The sequence below is a fragment of the Lithobates pipiens genome, unplaced genomic scaffold, assembly GCF_037356315.1.
Source record: "Lithobates pipiens isolate NorthernLeopardFrog02 unplaced genomic scaffold, aLitPip1_a1.2 Scaffold_19, whole genome shotgun sequence".
NCBI classification, from domain to species: Eukaryota; Metazoa; Chordata; class Amphibia; order Anura; family Ranidae; genus Lithobates; species Lithobates pipiens.
The window spans coordinates 525,438,876-525,460,040 of NW_027507764.1; the positions used below are offsets into that span (position 1 = coordinate 525,438,876).

Consider the following 21,165-nt stretch of genomic DNA (forward strand, 5'->3'; position numbering starts at 1 on the left):
TCCCACTTGGTCTAGATGAATAAGATGGGGTAGGTGCTGCTATAACCTGGATGCTTAAATTTTGGTAAAAATTTTTAGGTCAGTTTTCAGGAGGGAGATTGGGCGGTAGCTTCCACATTGGGCTGGATCTTTGCCCTTCTTGGGAATGACTGTGATTTGTGCTTGCAATGATGTGTCGTGGAGTTTTGTCCCAGTGCCAAGACTGTTGAACATGGTCACCATGTGTTGGGTAGGTAGTAGTATCTTGAAATAGGAGGCTGTGAGTCCGTCTGGGCCTGGGGCCTTTCCCGCCCTCATATCCTTCAAGGCTTGCTGAAGCTCAGGCAAGGTGATAGGCTCCTCCAGAGATTCCTGGGTTTCCTTTGGAGTGAAGGCATTCAGGCCAGTTCAAGGTAACTGCCCATGTCTGCATGTGTAGGCGGGGGTGATGTTAAGTTGTACAGGGAGCTATAGTAGGCTCTGAACTCCTGTGTGATCTGTTGGGGCAGTGACAGCTTCTGACCAGAGGTGGTTGTGATGTGCGGGATATAGGCCATTGCTCGCTGAGTCTGTATGGTCTGTGCCCGTAATTTCCCACATTTATTCCCCGACTCATATGTCTTTTTGCGGCATACCTGTAATGCCACTTTGGCCTTAAATTGTAAGAGGTCAGCGATTTGTGACCGAACCGTATGAAGCTCAATTCCTAGGCTCCTGGTCGGTTTTGACTTATGTGCTAGTTCTAGGTCACGAAGTTTAGTGAGTAGTAGGTCTAGTTGGGCTGTTCGCGCCTGTTTCAGTCTGGATCCATGTTTAATGAGGGCCCCCTGATAACTGCCTTGTGGGCCTCCCACACTACCCCTATTTTGCTGTCAGGGGTGTTGTTAGGGACAAAATAATGATCTAGTTCTGTAACTACGTCGGTTAGGACCGTCGGGTCTTGTAGCAGACCCTCGTTAAGTTGGCACTGTGGCTGCTGTCTCGATCGAGTATCCGATATGGCGTAAAGTATGCTAATCGAGTGTGGTCTGACCACGTAATCGACCCGATGGAGGTACTTTTGATCGTGTGTAGATGTTTTTGGGGTACTAGGAAGTAGTCAATACGTAATTTTGGTGTGGGGTTGAGTAAAATGTATAATCGCGTTCTCCTGGGTGGAAGAGACACCACGTGTCCACCAGTTGCGCAGTGTGGAGTACCTGGCCGATATGTTTGCGTATATCCAGTGAAGTAGAAGACGTACCCGAGGAGGTGTCCTTCATGGGATTAAGGGGTATGTTCAGGTCTCCTCCTAGAATGAGCTGACCCTCAGAAAATCTCAGGAGTTGGGTCAATCTCTTTCCAATGAAAGCATCTTAGCGGTCGTTTGGGGCATAAAGGTTGGCTAGTGTCACCTTTTGGTCACTTATCATCCCCTTCAGGTATAAAAAGCAGCCATCTTTATCAGTCTGTGAGTCTATAAGAGTCCAGGGTATCCTAGCTGAGATGAGGATAGATACCCCTCTGGATTTAGCTTCAGTGTAATTCGAGTGATAAACCAGGGGATAGAATCTGTTCTTAAGTAACGGAAGGCTATTCTCTCTGAAATGTGTCTCCTGCAGCATGACTATGTCTGCTTTGGCCTGGTGCATGTCGTGAAGCAACATCCATCTTTTTTGAGGCATATTTAAGCCCTTGGCATTAAATGACAGTATGTGGAGTGAATCCATGTTCGGGGGGTGGGGGGGAGAAAGTGGGAAAGGTTGTAGTAGGTTAGAGCAAAATAAAGAGAGTTACAGGGGGAAAGCAGAAAAAGTTAAGAAAGTCGACACAAAGATGTGTCATTTATAAAGAAGTGACTAAGGTAGCCTAAGTGGCTGTAGCTGTAGTACTCCCCAGGAGTCACCCTGGGTATGGAGCACGGTCCTAATTGGGGGAGTAGTAAGACAGAGCCAGGAGGTATACCCATGACCTTCCCCACTCATCCCCGGCATTTTATGGTGAGAAATTGTACAAATACCGGTACGATATTACTCATACCTCTGAACAGCTAAACAGACCTGAGCATTTCAAAATAATGTTCATGAACAAGTAATTAACATTAACCTTTTTCAATTAAGCAAAAACTAGAACAGCAAGAAAACAGGCATTTCTGGCAATAAACAGTACTGCTGGTGCAGCATAGTTCCCAAACATGACCCCTCCTCCCGCTCCGGGCAATGGTGCACCAATGTTTTTATCTGTGTAATTAATAAAACCTTATATTTTTATCATATTTTGATGCAATAAATTTGAGTTTGCCGTGAAGTCCCAATGTATCGGGCGGGAACCCTTTTTCTCTATGTCATTTTTAAAGATATTAAAAAGTAAAGGTCTCAAAATTGAACCTTGGGGTACACCACTAATAACCTGAGACCATTCAGAGTAAAAATCATTAACTACTACTCTCTGAATTCTGACTTTTAGCCAGTTTTCTATCCATTTAAAATGGATCTTTCCAAGCCTGCAGACTTTACCTTACACATTAGCCGTGTGTGGGGAACTGTGTCAAACACTTTTGCAAAATCCAAGTATACTACATCCACAGCCACCTCCCTGTCTAAGGTTTTACTTACCTTTACTTACCTAAAAGAGGTTTGTTTGATAACGTCTGTCTTTCATGAATCCATGCTGTCTGTTGCTTAAAATATTTTCTTTTCCAGCAAGAACTCATCTATGTGGTCTTTTATTAAACTCTGCAGTATTTTCTCAACTATAGAAGTTAAACTTACAGGTCTATAGTTACTTGGTAAAGACTTTGATCCCTTTTTAAATATAGGCACCACATTGGCCCTATGCCAATCCAGTGGTACTATTCAAGTGATTAAAGAATCCCTAAAATTTTGAAACAATGGCTTTGAAACAACAGAGCTCAATTAATTTAGGATCCTTGGGTGGATGCCAACTGGCCTGGGTGCTTTAGCCACCTTTATTCTGTCAAAAATTTTCTTGACCATAGTCACCCACTCCAGATTATTTTGTAAAGGGACTAATTGCTTAAACCTGAACATTTTACTATTAATATATTTGAAGAATTTTTGCAATCTGTCGTTCATTTTGAATTTTTGCGACCTTGCTTTCCTTTATACATATTCTGTTATACTCTTTGTAACATTTATTTTAACTTTGGCCGTGAGCCACATAGGTTTTATTTTTAACCTTTTAATCTTGTTGCCCATGCGAATATATTTTTCAGTGTGTTCACATACAGTCTTTTTGAAGAATTCCCATTTCTGTTCTGTTTTGGAGAGCAGCCCTCATCCTTGGAAAATTTGCTCTCTTAAAGTCAAGTGTATTTACTGGATATTTCCAGTATGAGCTTGTTGCTCACAGCTAACATTAAATTAAATCAGGTTATGGTCACTGCTACCCACATGTTCTTTTATATGAACATAGGTAATAAGCTCTGCATGATAAGACACAAAAGGGGCGCCAGACTAAGTGCAGCATTAGGAGCAAGTTTTAATGATAAAAAACAAATTGGCAACTCTCAAGATGGTGGTAAATCACAGGCATTAGGTTGTAACAAGCTCTACATGTTTTGAGATTACCAGGTCCAGCAGAGCATCATTCCTAGTCAGGCCGCAATTAACGGGACCATAAAATTGTCTTGCTATAGGTTTATACATTTTTGCCCTTTAACTGTTCCAGCAGTGCCATTACTCCAGTAAATTTCTGGATAGTTAAAATCTCCCATTATTATCACTGTCCCAGCCCTTGTAGCCCTTTCTATCTGTGCAAGGAGCTGAATCTCAACCTCCTCATTAACACTGGGAGGTCTATCTATAACAAACTCCAAGCCTTTATGGTACATACCCTTTGTGGTACGTACACCCATAATGCTTCAGACTCATCACACTCTCCAGCAACTAGGTCTTCTTTCACAGTTGCTTTGAGATTCCTTCTCACATAGAGACACACTTACACCCCCCCCCCCCCCCATTTTACCCTGTTTTTCCAAAAGAGAGCATAGCCAGAAATATTAATAGACCAGTCATGTGAAGAATGAAGCCATGATTCACCAATACCAATTAAAGTGGAGGTCCACCCAGTGCTGCAAAAATTAAAAGCCAGTAGCTGCACATACTGCAGCTGCTGACTTTTAGCAATTGTACACTTACCTGTCCTGTAGTCCAGCGATATCGGTACCGCAGCTGATGTTTCCATCAGCTGTCATGCCTCCACTGCGAGTAAGGGAACCTGTCAGTGAAGCCTTACAACTTCATGCCGGGAACCCTACTGCACATGTGTGAGGCTCCTCTCTTCTCTCCTACTGGCCCGGCGGCCGGGAAAGGAGGAGGTAGGAGGAGGGAGCCTGGGCGGTGACATGAATACCTGCGGCTGAGGCTCACGGAAGTGGGAACAGGATACCTGGGAAAGACACAGGTATCCTGTCCCCCCCCCCCCCCCCAGCTGGGGCAGGGAAATTTGCCTGCTATAATCAGACGTGGGTGTCAAATGTGGCACCAGAGGGAGGGAGGAGTACAAAGAGTGGAAGTTCCACTTTTGGTTGGAAATCTGCATTAAATCATAGTTCTCCAACTCACCTATTTTGCTTGGCAGACTATTTTGCTTGGTATAAATAGTTAAATTTGCACAGCATGATATTGAAATTTTACAATAAGACATCAACAATTTACAGAGGTGGGTAGCTATATGGCAAATTAGGTTTAAGTTTGATAAATGTAAAGTAATGCACTTGGGAGCTAAAAATATATTAATGCAAACTACATGCTAGGGGGAGAACCCCTGGGGAAATCAAGGATGGAAAAGGATCTAAGAATCCTAGTTGATGACAAACTCAACAAACTCATGCATTAAAAAGGGGATTTACTCACGAGATAAATCTATAGTGGCCACATCTTGAGTATGCTATCCAGTTCTGGTCACCCACAGGAAGAATATACTGGAACTGGAGAAAGTCCAGAAAAGGGCAACAAAGCTAATAAGGGGGTGAAGGATTTTCCCTGGAGAAAAGACTCTAAAAACCTCAATTTTCAAGTCGTACCTATAAGTGAGCCTATAACAAGGCTTACTTATAGGTACAGTAAATATCTCCTAAAGGTGCACCGTTTAAGAGATATTTACTTTGCACTGCGCCAATGATGTCATTGGTGCATGCCCAGAGGGCCGTTTCTTCACTAGCGAGTGCCGTGACTGGCGGCTCCGATGCGCAAATGACTCTGGCTAGTCACAGAGCCGGAGTCCACATCCCTGAAAGGAAGAGGTGCAGCGGGGACAGCGCAGGCTTTGTTTGCAGGTAAGTGTCACATAATATGCTAGTATGCGATGCATACTAGCACATTGTGCTTTTACTTTGCATGGAACAACAAAGGAAGTAAAACCCACAGGGTTTACTTCTTCTTTAAGATATATTATCACAATACATATACAGTAGGTGCCGCCGACATTGTGTTAATCTCGCCGCTTCTAGCGGCGAGATTGGCACCCTACGAGCTCCGTCGCGGGAGCGGCGACAGAAGATCGGGCCACCGCTAGTAAAAGAGCTGGAAGAAGAAGCGGTGGCCCGGCAAGAAGAACCGAAGAGGGGGACAAGACCCCGAAATCAGAAGAAGAGGGCGGCGGTGAAGAAGAATGCCGGGCTCCTCCGCTAGTAAAAGAGCTAGCAGAAGATAGCGGAGGAGTCCGGCAAGAAGACCCCGGAAGACCCCCGGAGCTGTGCAATTAACTATTTTAACCCTTGTGTGTTGTTGTTTTTTTTACTTTTGTTCACAGGTGAATGGGTAGGGGTACATTGTACCCGATACTCATTCACATAGGGTGGGGGGCTGGGATCCGGGGGCCCCCTTATTAAAAGGGGCTCCCGGATTCCGATTCCGATAAGCCCCCCGCCTGCAGACCCCGACAACCAACGGCCAGGGTTGTCGGGAAGAGGCCCTTGTCCTCATCAACATGGGGACAAGGTGCTTTGGAAACACTCAGGGACGCTTGGAGACCACTCAGAGACATTTGAAGATGCTCAGAGACAATCAGGAACAGAGTGTTTCCAAGCGGCTCTAAATGCCTCAGAGTGTCTTCGAGCACACCAGCTCCCCCGCACCTCTGGCCAAATGCAGTACTGCACACACCAGAGGCTTGAATCCTGCTTGTCTTGCGGGACAACGCTCGCAAAGCAAGTCAGAATAAAAAACAAACAAAAAAAAAACAGCTCATATTGTGAAACGCTCGTGAACTGCCTTACTCGCTATCCGAGGTTCCACTGTATATAAAATATCCAAATGGTGATTCCATCATAGGGAGAAAACAGTTTAGTCTCAGATTGCTCAAGATGACATGTGAAGTTGAAGTTGGACAAGAAGCAGTTTAACCTTAAACTTAAAAGGGGTTCTTTACTGGTGGAACGGTAAAGATGTGGAACTCCCTTTCACAAACACTGGTGTCAGCAGGAAGTGTTAACGGTTTCAAAAAACTCTTAAATGCATACACACAGGTTGAACTAGATGGACTGATTTCTATATTTAACCTCACCAACTACGTAACTATGGATGGCATTGCAGATTGGGTACAAATATTGGCAGCTGGGAGGGATGGGGCAAGCAGGACCCAGTTGTATTTTGTGGGGCCACCCAGTGCTGGTACAAGGTGGTCCCGTGCTCAGAACGAAGATAGCAAACTACGCCCCAACCCCCCGGGTTGGGGCTCAGAGCAGAGTAAAATATATGTAATGTTTGTGATATGAGGTAAAATGGTACCAATAGTTGTGGTACACTGTAGTAAGCTGAAGAGTTTAAAAAAATCCTGGCAAAATAAAATGCCAAAAACCAGACTTGTATTTATACATTTAGACCTATTTGAATAACTCACAAATTATCCTCTGCTTTTTTTTTCTACAAATGTATCTGAATTTATATGGTAGAAAACAAACCTGCTTTATTTGTGTTTGCAGTTTTGACCTTCTAACTGGATAGGTTGAACAACCAACTTCCTGCTAGTAAATTTTTTCTAACGTGTGTCTGGAACAATACGCTTTTATTCTCAGTGTAACAAAACAGCTGCCAAATCTCTTCCAAATCCACACCCAAACTGCCCTGCTGATCAATTTTTTCTTAAAGTGGATCTTCACTTAAAAGGTACCACTCATCCTCCTCCCACCCTCCTTTAAAAATGTGCTGTTTTTCTCTCTAGGTGAGGATGCATTTTTTCCTATTCTAGAATGAAGTCAGTTTGAACCACCCCCACCCAAACTCCCCATCGCTTTCCGTAATATCCTAGTACACATCACATGTTCCAGGAGGCTGCGGGACCAGTCACTCAGTACTGCTACACAGGCGCAGTGGGAAACCAGCTGTAAGACTTCAGGAACTCACAGCCAGCTCCCATAATCCAAGATGGTTGCACAGAGGATCCAAAGCCCAGCAAGGAACTCCTTCAGGGTTTACTTCCTTAACTGCATGCTGACCAGCTGCTGCAGTTGTAGGCATGGTTCAGCTGCGCAAATCACCGTTATGCTACGTCGGTAGCATAAACGACCACTAGGGGGTGCGCGCGCACTAGGGGGTGCCCTGCGGTCCCGAGCGGCACACGAAGAACTGGCAGCTGTGTGTGTAAACACACAGTTTTTGGTTTTCTGAGCAGGGAACTGACAGATCGTCTTTTCCATACAGAGTATGGCCGACCAAGAACAGGGTGAGGTATGACGAGCCGAGAAAATTGAAGTTCAATAGCCAGTGTGACTCTTCTGCTTGATTCCGAGCATGCGTGGAACTTTGTGCGTCGGAATTGTGTACACACAATTGGATTTTGTTGTCAGAAAATATGAGAGCCAGATCTCAAATTTTGTGTGTTGGAAATTCCAATGGAAAATGTCCGATGGAGCCTACTACACTACTCTGACAAAAAGCTACCATCGAACATTTTCGATGGAAAATCTGAGCGTGTGTACGTGGTATTAGACTGTTTTTGTTACATTTTTGTTTTGCTACTTAAATAAAAAAATCCTTCATCAATGCTTTACAGCGTGGATAATTGAATCCCCTTGCTGAACTATTCTATCCTTTATTTTTTGGATGTATTATGTTACATTCACATCGTGATTAAGGCGGGTGCAAATTGTAGCATACAATATGGAAACAATGATAATGCGGAATTCCTTGAACAAGTAATATTACTATTAGCGTGGCAGAATTTTGTTTATTTTGTTGATTGCACAGTGTATCTGCTCTTTTGTACATGCCAGAGCGCTTTCTATTACCGATGATAATTACCTGCAGCAATCTGTGCTAGACGCACTTTTGAAAGCCTGTGTGAAAGGGCCAAAACAACCAAGCCAAAGTTATATGCGGATATCACTAAAAAAGGCCTTGTCAGCCTAGCCATGGAAAAAACATAAGGTCATTTTACCTGTATTCTGAAGGATATTCTGTTTGTTTCTCAAAACCATCTGATGTTTGATGGGGTACATACTCTCTAGTCTGCGTTGTATCATCATATTCATGTATTCTGTTTTTGAGCTGATCCTGTTCTTCCTCTATGTTATATTCACGTATATGTGTGCTGGTCTTTTCCGACTCATCTGAAAAAAATTCATATGGCCTCACTGTACAAATAGGGGATTGCATGTCTGTTGGAGCAACAATCTCCTTGTCTTCTTGATCAGAATATGGTGTTTTATTGTTGTCACTGGCCACCTGGAATTTTCCTTCATGCAAATCATAGTGCTCGGCTGTACTTAGTATGTTGTGTTCCATGGAAACAGTGCTTTCCTTATCTTCATGGGGAATATTTGTATACATTTTATTCTCTGTCGCTGGTTTGGCAGCTATTTGGGTCACTGAAGAAATATCATGCTTTTCAACCTGTTCATCCTGCTGTTGCTTTGCCAGACTGCTTTGCTCTGTGTTTTGGTTCGTAACCATGATTTCAGTCTGTGGGGCCTACAGGATAAGAATTGACATTTAATTACTAACAAAAAAAAACAACTTACTTATTTACAATAGTACATTTCAATATAATTACTAAACTTTTATCTGGCCACTGCACTTTGTACACTAACTAGGCTGTATGTTGCATACTCCTGACCACCACACTCTGCTGGGCTCTGCATTATATTCTTCCATACCTCCCAACTTTTAGAGATGGGAATGAGGGACACCTATCAGCAAAAGTATGTTCAGGGTGGTTTGGAAGAGCTACAGGCACTCTTTTTGGTGCAGGATTGGTCCATAGAGTTCAATAGAAGCGCATCAAAAATCAATACACATTGTGTTTTTGATGGGTTTTGCAGCATGACAACAAGACACCTCCTTCTAGCAACATCTACTCTACAGGTTGCACATAACAAGGAGCGAAGAAGACAACAGCATGCTTGATACAGAAGAGCCAACCTGGCTAGTGAGGGCAAGACCTTTCCTTTATGATCCATCTGAATATACAGTACCTACAAAGATCGTGAGAAGGCATGGCAGGTCATTGTCCATGAGTTGTACAAGGATTGGGACAATTTCTTGACCACACAAACAGAAAGCAAACATAATGCCACGTACACATGACCAGACTTTCCGGCAGACTAGGTCAGTCGGGTAATACGATCGTGTGTGGGCTAATCCAATCGTTTTTCATTTAAAAAATTAGAAGGACCAAGAAATAGAACAAGTTTCAAATCTGGCCGACGTATTCAATTCCTATCGGGAAAACCATTTGTCTGTATGCTGGTCTGACGGCCCAAATACGACGCAAGGGAGCTATTGGCTACTGGCTATAGAAACTTCCTTTTTTAGTCCCATCTTACATCATCACGTTCAAAACGAACAGACTTTCGAACTAACTTAGTCCGTTTGTGTGTGGCCAAGTCCATTCTTCGTTCGGAAAGTCCGTCAGAACTCCGCCAAAAGTTTGTCAGGAAGACTGTCGAACCTAGTCTGCCGGAAAGTCTGGTCATGTGTACGCAGCATAAGTTTCATCTTGACACAACTTTAATATGTTAAACTGATTGTAAAGTCTTTTTTTTTTCTTTTAAATAACAAACATGTTATACTTACCTGCTCTGTGCAATTGGTTTTGCACAGAGCAGCCTGGATCCTCCCCCTCCTCAGGTTCCTCTTCGCTTCTCCTGGCTCCTCCCTCCTGTTGAGTGCCCCCACAGCAAGCTGCTTGCTATGGGGGCACCCGAGCCGAGTCACAGCTCCATGTGTCCATTAAGACACAGAGCCCTGACCCAGCCCTGCCCCCTCTTTCTCCTGATTGGCTAACTGACTTTGATTGACAGCCACGGGAGCCAATGGCAACACTGCTGTGTCTCAGCCAATCAGGAGGAGAGTCCTGGATGGCTAAGACACTCATGGACATCACTGGAGAGAGGGAGGGGGCTCTGGTAAGTAATTAAGGGGTGCTGGAGAGGCTGCTACACACAGAAGGTTTCTTGATCTCAAAGATAAAAAAACCTTCTGCCTTTACAACTCCTTGAATTTTTTTTAACTTTAATTGCCTACCATTGGCCAAAATCCCAAAAATATGAAACATGGATCACTAAGCATCAAAAAAAAAAAATCTGCAAAAATGCACCAAAAATTCAGGAAGAAGCAGGAGCACAGGTGTGAACCAAGGCCTAATAAACGTCTGTGCCAGATTTTCTGTCGGATACAACAAATATAAACCAATTACCATAATTGATAATGTTATCATTATGATGTCTTAGCCCTTGTACACGCGGTCGGACATTCTGACAACAAAATCCGTCGGATTTTGTCTGAAACTTGTGTTGCATACACACGGTCGGACAAAGTTGATGGAAAATCCGATTGTACATAACGTGATGACGTTATTTAGTTACGACAGGACTATGTTCAGGCTAGTAGCCAATAGCTTTGGTCTAGGAATTTGATCTGAGCATGTGTGGCACTTTGTCCAATCAGAATTCTCTACACACAATCGGATCATGTTGTTGGAAAGTTTTATAGCCCAGCTCTAAAACTTTGTCCATCGGATATGGAAACAGTCCGATGGAGCCCACACACAGTCGGATTCTCCGACAACACGGTCCGATCGGACATTTTCCGTCGGAATGTCCGACCGTGTGTACAGGGGCTTAGGCTTACATAGAGTTTCTCGGAACAGATTATAAACTTTTTGTTTGAATAGTTTTCAATGTAGGGCCACAATAGTAATAACAAAAATGTGGACCTCATTAAAGCGGAGTTGCGCCCAACATTTATTTTTTTCTTTCATGTATATATTTAAATCCCGTTCTCAGTGTATTTATTTTATAATTTACTTACCTTATTTTCATGTTCCTGAGCGCTTCCATCTTGATTGTGGGCATGTGAAGTCCAATAGGACTTTCTACCCAGCATGCACCTTCTGATCTTGTGCATGTGCATTGTAAGTCGGGCATAGGGCTGACAGCATAAAAGAACGCAATGCTAGCCTTTGGGGCTGCCCACTGACTCTTGGGAAAGGATGACACACATCTCCCAGAAGCACAGGTGCCACGGGATATGACGTAAATCGCCACAGCCCTGAAGTGACAGATTAGAAGGGACCCCATTGCAACAATTCAGACAGAGTAAGTAAAGTTAAAATGTTGTTGTCCATGCTCAAAGCTGCTGATTTATGTAAAGATCATATTATGGGTGGAACTCCGCTTTAAGCAACTATTTTGAAAGCCCAATGGTGCACTACTTATACTGATCTTTAATCATTGAGGCATCTATTTGACTAGACATGAAAACACCCAATCCTGGTGTAGAACTTATCTTTTATAGAAGTTCTATCTATATAAAATATACTTTAGCTGAAAAAAGAGCATGTTCATAAAAGAAGCATGATATACAAAATATCCTGACATTGAAGAGAACCAATACTCAGTAACCTTGCTAAGGCTGAGTTCACACTGGTACGACACGATAGTCATACGACTGTGGATCCGACTTTGCCCTGCGACTCAAAGTTTGACTTCCATCCGACTTCAATGAACGGGACGTGACTTTGATCCCGACAATACCAGGCCCTTCAAGTCTAGTTAGGGGAAACTCCACGGTAAATAAAAAAAAAAAAAACAGCATAGGGTTCCTCCTCGAAGACCATACCAGACCTTTCGGTCTGTAAGGGGAACCCCCACGCCAAAAAAATGGCACTGGGTCCCCCCAAAAATCTATACCAGCCCCTTATCCGAGCACGCAGCCTGGCAGGTCAGGAAAGGGGGTGGGGATTAGCAAGAGCGCCCCCCTCCTGAACATTACCAGGCCAAATGCCCTCAACATGGGGGTGGGTGCTTTGGGGCAGGGGGGCCCTGCGCCACCTACCTCAAAGCACCAACTCCCCATGTTGAGGGCATGTGGCCTGGTATGGTCCGGGGGGGCACTTGCTCGTCCCCTATCCTTTCCTGACCTGCGTGCTCGGATAAGGGTCTGGTATGCATCTTGGGGGGAACCTCACGCCAAGTTTTGGCAGGGTTCCCCTTCAAGATTCTCAGCACACAAGTAGCACCGTAAGTCGGATCATCTTGATCTTACTTTTGGTGTGACTTCTATTCAAATCAACGGGCCCCCATAGAGAACCACTGATTTTGAATAGAGTCAGAGAAAGCTAGTGTGCCTAAACGCACATTGATGCCAATGCAAAACACAGATAAAATCACGTTTTATACGCCACTTTTTTCCTGGCGTTGGTACTAGCTTTACAGCTAGTTTTTTAAAAAGCCTGTAGGCATAAAGCCTTAAAAGCTAAAAACTTTTAGTCCTGGTATGTACCGTACTTATTAAAGGGGAGCTAGGATGGTTTATAAAATACATTTTATTTATTTATTATGTGTATACATTTTTAACCTGACATACAGTGTATGTTTTCTTATGAAACAGTGTGTATGCAGTCCTTATTTTACAATTTTTTGCTTAGTTTTAAAATAATAATTTGTGGTGAGAGGGGTTGAATTGCTATGTAACCCAAGCCAATGCCTATCACAGTGCTCATAGGAGAATGCAGAGGATACGTTTCCTTACAAGGTAATGGAGCCAATGTGAAATTTAGATAATTATCTTACTGCATGAGTGCTGAAGAATTTCTCATTCTTATACATAACTGAGGAGCCAGCAGAACCAGTTTCCTGTCTGCACTGTCTCCAAGCACAGATAATATAGTTAGCAATTTATATGAAAATACTTATGCGCTGCTATGTGTGACCAATTAAGAGGGTGATAAGTGATGTGCTATTAATTTTACTAGATAGTGACCTCAAAACACTAAAGATAACAGTGAAACAGGTGTGAATGGTGTACTTATTATATTCCCCTTATACCTTAAAATCCTAATAAACTAAAGGATGGGGTTAAAATCCTGCAGTTGATACAACAACATAAAAATATTGAATGATGTGTAAATATATAATAATTAAACAAAACTATTTTAAATGTGCACAAAACTAGGTCAGATAAAAAGCATAAACAGAGCAAAAAGCACCGTATTTATCGGTGTATAACACGCACCCCAAGTTTAGGAGGGCATTTTAAGGAAAAGAGTTTTAGGAGGGAAGTTTAAGGAAAAAAAAAACCTTACATTTAAATGCCCATCAATGCAGCCTTATCAGTGTGCATCTGCAGCCTTGTCCATCATTGCAGAATGATCAATGTCATTTGCAGCTTGCTCAGCATCATTTGCACCTTGCCCAGCACGGTTTACAGCCTTGCCCAGTGTCATTTGCAGCTTGCCAGTTAAATTTTTTAGCTTGCCAGTGTAATTTTCAGCTTGCACAGCGCCATTTGCAGCCTTGACCACGTTTAAATTTCCCTCCGCCGAGACAGACCGAGCGAGCGCCGCCGAAACATACAGAGCACCGCCGAAAAAGACAGAGCCGACTGCTCGGCTTCGCTCGCAGTCCCGCCTCCCTGCTGTTTCTGGAGCGAGACAACTGACTGAGAAAAGATGGGGCTTTTGTTGGCAGCTCAACGAGGGCACGTGCAAATTTTGGACAAACTGTCAATTCAAACACATGTGTTCAGGCTGCGGGGGATCCCACGCACTGTCCAAGTTCTTTAAGAGAGAAAAAGGAAGTGTCGGAGAGTCTACGAGTAAGAGGGAGGATTCCGGTGTGGGTGGAAAGGATGCTTCCTCTCCTCAGTATATACCCTGACCGGGCAGCACCGCACATATTGGAGGCCAATTTCACTAACGGCTTTAGAATACCTTGTACATTGACGACAGTCCCACCGGAGGCTAAGAACTTACGGTCGGCCCTGCTGCATCCAGCAGTAGTTTCAGAAAAACTGGGGAAGGAAGTTACTTTAGGGCACATGGCCGGCCCCTTTAGTAAGGTGCCGCTACTGGACTTGGTAGTCTCTCCACTGGGAAAGGTTCCCAAAAAAGAGCCCAACAAGTTCAGATTGATTCAACATCTTTCCTTTTTGAAAGGTGGGTTGAGCAATGATTCAATTGCTCCTGAGGAGTGTGCAGTAACGTACACTTCTTTTGATGCAGCGGTTGCATGGGTGTGGCGATATGGGCAAGGGTCATTGATGGCCAAGTCAGACATTGAATTGGCCTTCCGGCTATTGCCAGTGCATCCAGCCAGCTTTCGGCTGCTGGGCTGCACATGGAATGGGGCATACTACGAGGACCGTTGCCTGCCAATGGGTTGCTCCATCTCGTGTGCCTTATTCAAAACGTTCAGCTCCTTCTTGGAATAGACAGCCCGGGATGTTTTGGATATCAACTCGTCATTCATTACCTGGATAATTTTTTATGTGTTGGCCCAGGGGGTTCCAATATCTGTGCCGTCCTGTTGGGGACGTTCCAACATCTGGTGGAACATTTTGGGGTTCCTTTAGCTCAGGGGAAAACAGAGAGCCCCAAGGCGAACATTACATTCCTTGGAATTGAAATAGATTCTATTGGGATGGAATGCCATCTGCCGAGGGACAAGCTAGAGAGGCTGAAAGGCGAGGTGCGGGGGGACCATTGGAGTACGCAAGTTACAACTACGTCAATTACAATCTTTGCAGGGGAAGCTGAATTTTGCTTCCCGCATAATTCCCATGGGTAGGGTTTTTTGCCGCAGGCTGGTGGCAGCAACTGCGGGAGTACAGGCTCCCACTCACTTTGTGAGCCTGAACAAGGAGCATAGGGAGGACTTGCAGATGTGGAAGGATTTCCTAGAGTCGTTTAACGGGCACGCTCTTTGGATGTCAGGTCCCATCAGCAATTGTGACTTGGAACTATTGATGGATGCTGCAGGCTCCACTGGGTTTGGTGCCTTTTTCCGGGGACAATGGAGTGAAGCTCGGTGACCCCCAGCTTGGGACGAGGCCGGGTTTTTGAAGAACCTGGTTCTTTTGGAATTGTTTACAATTGTAGTGGCCATGGAAATTTGGGGGGAATCCTTCCGCAACCTAAAGGTCCATTTTAACTGCGACAATCTGGGGTGGTACAGGTGGTTAATTGACTGACAGCGGCATCAGAGGCGGTGGTCAAGGTGGTCAAGTTGTTGAGACATTTGGCTCTACACTGCTTACAAGTGAATGCATTCATCTATGCTGTACACTTACCAAGGATGGACAACACTTTGGCTGATGCTTTGTCTTGTTTTCAGTGGGACAGGTTTAGATCAGATGGAATCAAAGGAATGCAACTCAAGGTTTTTAGGATTTCAGAGTCACGCATTTGCCCAGTTAGGGCAGTGGAATCTTTTCGGGACATGTGACCTGGGGTCGCTGGTCCCTTTCTAATACATGAGGACGGTGCATCCTTATCAAAGTTCCAGTTTGTAGCATTGTTTAGAAGATGCGTGTCAACAGCTAGGTATTACCTGAGAAGTTTCTCTTCTCATTCCTTTTGGATAGGGGCAGCCACAGAGGCGTCAAGGGCAGGTCTGAGTCAGGAAGCAGTCAGGCACAATGGTAGGTGGGACTCAGATAGATTCAAGTTGTACATTCGCCTACATCTGATGCTATAAGAGGTCTCATGTGACTTTCAGTTTGTTATACTGTATTGGTGATGGATATTTTATGTGGTTTGTGTTGTCATTTTTTCTTGTTCACAGATCAAGAGGTGGGTCTAGTTTGGATACTTGGTTACTCCTACGTTTATTGGGGGGGGCCAAAAGAGCTGGGGTTCGGCCCAATGGTAGGTAGTTACGTATCTCCAGGCAGGAGGCTCAGGTCAGGTAGATCGGTGTCCCAGGCATGTCGTGGAACAGGGTGTTGGGGGAAGTACATAGGTTCTCCCATTTGGACAGGGCCCTGGATGTTTTGCTGTTACATGTTGGGGGAACTATGAATCTATGAGGGACCTTATTTGTGATGTAAAATGTGATTTTTTTTTATGTTTATAGCTTACCCAAGGATGGTTATAGTATGGTCGGATATGGTGGGCAGGACGTAATGGCGATGGGGATGGTCAGCTAAAAAGGTGGACAGGGCCCAAATAAAAGTAAATAAGGAGGTGAGCAGGTTTTTCATCAAAAACGGGGGTTTGTCCATGCGCCACAGAGAGCTGGAGGTGGATACATGGAGGTATCTGAGGAGTGATGGGGTACATCTTAATGCTGTGGGGACTGATTTGTGGGCACTGGACCTTCAGGAAGGCATACAGCGAGGGCTGAGGGTGTGGAGGTGCACGCAAGGGTAAGGGGTTACCCCTTTCATGCTGTGGCAGTGTTGGGTGGAGGAAAAGAGAGAGCTTACATGTATAGAACATGTTGTACCCATCCATGGGATGGGGGTTGTTTCTGGTACTTTCAGGTTATGAGGGGTTAACCTGGAAGGGTTAAAAAGGGTAGGTCACTGCGAAGGTTGGGTACCGCCTCCGAGTCAGGGGTTTCCTACTGGAGGCCTAAAGTTTAAAGAAGTTGTTCGGAGTGACCAGTGGTATGTTGTTTCCCTCCATGATCCCTAAAAAGTATATTGAAGTTTAATGGTTATTTATGAAGATGCTATTTATTTAATTTTATATTTTGTTAATAAAAGGGGCGTCAAGGACATTTACTCTAAAACGTGGTCAAGTCATTTGTGAGGGATTTGGAGGGGTGACGTTTTGGGGGGAAAGGGTGTGATCAGGAAATGTCATGGTAAGCAGGACTAATAGAGAGGGTGAATCTCTCTAAAAGGAGCACAGACAGCAATAACAACCTGAGAGGGATTCTAATTCCTCTCTACTCAATCCAAAACTAAAAAAAAAATATGTGTTTTTCCTTTAGTTATACTTTAATTCCTTTTATGAATAATTGCATGTAATCCTTATTTTTTTTACCTTGTCTCATCTGAAAATCCTTACATTGAAACACAAAAAACCTGTATGACTGCTACAGAGAGGGAAGCAGTGAAAACAACAACGGGTATAAATGCAAATCTGTAGACTCGCTTGCTGTATCATGCCCTCTAGGACCAACAATCTCATATTTCAACCAGAGAGGAGTGTGTGAGGTGATTCTGCAACATAGAGTTCTGGTTATAACAAAAGAATCAAATCTGACCTTTTTTTTTTTTTTTTTTTTTTACAAAGTCTACAGTTTAGGCATAGCTCCCAACTGTTCCTGTTTTGGAGGGACTGTCTCTGAATTGGAACAATATCCCTCTGTCCCTCTCCCCCCCTCATTTGTCCCTCATTTTGGTCTGATCTATATAGTTGTATATAAAATGCATTTTTTATCTATCAATAATGGTTCCCAACCCTTATCTAATTTCTGCATTTGTAAATTTTAAAAGCCAATATAAGAGAATAGTTGTGGTAAAAAAAAGCCCTTGTGGATTTAATTTACCTTTTTTTTGTGGCAGGTAGTTGGCAACTAGTCAATCACTTGCCAACCGCCGCATGTACATATATGTCGGCAGAATGGCGCGGCTGGGCAAATCTGTATGTCCCTTTGAATTTGCCGCCATGTGGTCATGTGCGATCCTGCTGCGAGCTTCATGAGAAGGATCATGGGTCCCGTGGACTCCATGTCCGCAGGGATACCCACGATCATCTCACGGAGAGGAAGCAGTGATCAGTGATGTGTCACTCGTAGCCACACCCCCTAACAGTTATAATCACTCCCTAGGACACACTTAACCCCTTCCTAGCCAGCTAGTGGTTAACCCCATTCACTGCCAGTGTCATTTTTATAGTAATCAGTGCAATCTTATAGCACTGATTGCTGTAAAAATGACAATGGTCCCAAAAATGTGTCAAAATTGCCTGATTTGTCCTCTGTAATGTCGCAGTCATGATAAAAATCCCAGATCACCATCATTGGTAGTAAAAAAAAAAAAATTTATAAAAATGGCATAAAACTTTTGTAGATGCTATAACTTTTGCGCAAACCAATCAATAAATGCTTATTGCAATTTTTCTTTAACCAAAAATATGTAGAAGAATATGTATTGCCCTAAATTGAGGAAAAAAAAAGTTTTATATTTTTTTAGGGATATTTATTATAGCAAAAAGTTAAAAAAAATGCGTTTTAAAAAAAAAATATTTGCTCTATTTTTGTTTACAGGTCTTTTGATCAAATACCACCAAAAGAAAGCTCTATTTGTGGGGAAAAGGGACGTTAATTTTTGTTTGTTAAAGCAACGCAGTGCCGAATTGCAAAAAGTGCTCTGGTCTTTTGCCAGCCAAATGGTCCGGGGCTGAAGTGGCTAAAGTTAACAAGGATCTAAAGGACCTGGAAAGAAGAAAATTTAAAGTCATCACCTACAAACACTGTAGCTGTTGAATTTTAATAAAAGGACACTTACCTATCCAGGAATTTAGTGGCATCCTTACCTATGTCGGTTCTTTGCCAGTCTTCAGGTCCTTGGCGCTGGCATGTTTACTGAGGCCAACTGTGACTCCTTGTGGCTTCCCACTTCTTGTGCGTGAGCCGCACTGCGATTTGTGAATGGTCCTGCAGCTCTCTGGGACATGTCCCAGAAGGCTACGGGAAAAGGCGGGGGGGGGGGGGTCTTATGCTCAGATCACATGGGCATTTATCTATTAAAACTAGATACCTGCTCCACAAAAAATGTTTATGTGGCAAATGTGGCAGAGGAGGCAGGAAGGAAGACATAAAGCAAAACGTCCCCTTAAGACCCCTTTCACGCTGAGGCACTTTTCAAGCACTTTTGCGCAAAAAAAAAAGCACCTGAAAAGCTTAAGAAACCTATTTCCATTAAAATCAATGAATTCTTTCACACTGGGGCAGTGCGCTGATGGGGCGGTGAAAAAACTCCTGCAAGTGGCATCTTTGGAGCATGATTGGAGTGCAAAAAAAAAAAAACCACCTCAAACCCCCCTCTCCATTGAAATGAATGGAAAGAGCCTCAAAAGCAGTGGCGGCCCGCCCATAGGGGGCGCCCGGGCGAAGCCCCCCCTCCCCCTAGGTGTAAAAAAAAAAAGTAAAAAAAAAAAAACAAAAAAAAGTAAAAAAAAAAAAAAAAACGGGCCCTTTAAGACATTTAAAAAAAAAAAAAATGTCATTTAACAATTTAACATAGTGTACTGTGGCGCCGGTCACAGTGCACTATGAGAAGCGCCACGTCGATGCAATCACAAGATTGCATCCATGGCGCTTAATTTGCGGGTTAAAAACCCGCCTTGCGGCGCACTGCAGAACGCCGACTAGCTTCCGCCCGTAAAATCACTGTGATACTACGGGCGGGAGCATTGTCATTCTTAGACAGGCAGGTCACTTCCGGCTTTCGGCTGCTTCACGAAACCCGGAAGTGACGTCGGCAGCTCCGTTCCTCAGCCGGAGCGGAGCTGCAAGACAGTGAGGCAGGAGGTGAGTCACCGCATAAAGGCTTTCTAGTTTCTACTTTGTTGAGAATGTTCATGCATTTAGCTGAATGAATGGAAAAAAAGCTTTCACAGCCAGAAAGGTTTCCCCAGGCCAGGCGACTTTTGCCGTGGCCAATCAGAGAATGAGCTCTGAAGGGGGAACTCCACGCCAAATTTCAGAAAAAAAATTTGACGTGGGTTCCCCCTCCGAGAGCATACCAGGCCCTTAGGTCTGGTATGGATTCCAAGGGGAACCCCCTACGCCGAAAAAACGGCGTGGGGGTCCCCCCCAGATCCACACCAGACCCTTATCCGAGCACGCTACCCGGCCGGCCAGAAAAGGGGGTGGGGAGGAGCGGGCGGCCCCCCCTCCTGAGCCGTACCAGGCACCCCAAAGCACCTTGTCCCCATGTTGATGAGGACAAGGGCCTCTTCCCGACAACCCTGGCCGTTGGTTGTCGGGGTCTGCGGGCGGGGGGCTTATCGGAATCCGGGAGCCCCCTTTAATAAGGGGGCCCCTGATACCGGCCCCCCACCCTATGTGAATGAGTATGGGGTACAATGTACCCCTACTCATTCACCTGTGAAAAAAAGTACAAAAAAAAACACAACACAGGGTTAAAATATTTTATTGCACAGCTCCTCGGGTCTTCCGTCTTCAGGGGTCTTCTCGCCGGACTCCTCCGCTATCTTCTTGTAGCTCTTTTGCTAGCGGAGGAGCCCGGCTTTCTTCCTCGCCGCCGGCCTCTTCTTCTTCTGTCGCCGCCGCCGCCCGTTCTTCTTCTTCTTCTTCTTCTCCAGGAGATGTTGACTCTACGCTCTCTCCGGCCGGAATGCCAGGGACGCGCTGCGCTGCCACTTATATAGGGACAATGGGGCGGTGTCACATGGGTTGATGTCACATGGGTTGGTCACATGGGTTGATGTCACATGGCGACCCCGCCCCCTTACGATGTCACAGTCCCGGAGGATGCTGGGACTGTCGCCATGTGACATCAACCCATGTGACCAACCCATGTGACATAAACCCATGTGACACCGCCCCATTGTCCCTATATAAGTGGCAGCGCAGCGCGTCCCTGGCATTCCGGCTGGAGAGAGCGTCAAGTCAACATCTCCTGGAGAAGAAGAAGAAGAACGGGCGGCGGCGGCGAAAGAAGACCGGGCCACCGCCTGTAAAAGAGCTATAAGAAGGCGCGGTGGCCCGGCAGAAGAACTGAAGAGGGGGATAAGACCCCCTAAGTCGGAAGAAGAGGCCGGCGGCGAGGAAGAAAGCCGGTCTCCTCCGCTAGCAAAAGAGCCACAATAAGATAGCGGAGGAGTCCGGCGAGAAGACCCCCGAAGACAGAAGACCCCCGGAGCTGTGCAATAAAATATTTTAACCCTGTGTTGTGTTTTTTTTGTACTTTTTTTCACAGGTGAATGGGTAGGGGTACATTGTACCCCATACTCATTCACATAGGGTGGGGGGCCAGTATCCGG

General features: G+C 44.6%; 1 protein-coding gene across 2 annotated transcripts in view; it reads right to left on the minus strand.

Moving 5' to 3' along the window:
- Positions 1–21,165, minus strand: part of TNKS1BP1 (tankyrase 1 binding protein 1) — a 211,252-nt gene that overhangs the window by 78,576 nt on the left and 111,511 nt on the right. Inside the window, exon 5 of one of the 2 annotated variants that reach the window (XM_077493184.1) lies at positions 8,422–8,891. In XM_077493184.1, the coding sequence (XP_077349310.1) occupies positions 8,422–8,891 (470 nt within the window). Of the gene's footprint in view, positions 1–8,358; positions 8,892–21,165 lie in introns of both variants that reach the window. The other variant, XM_077493183.1, reaches the window with a different exon arrangement.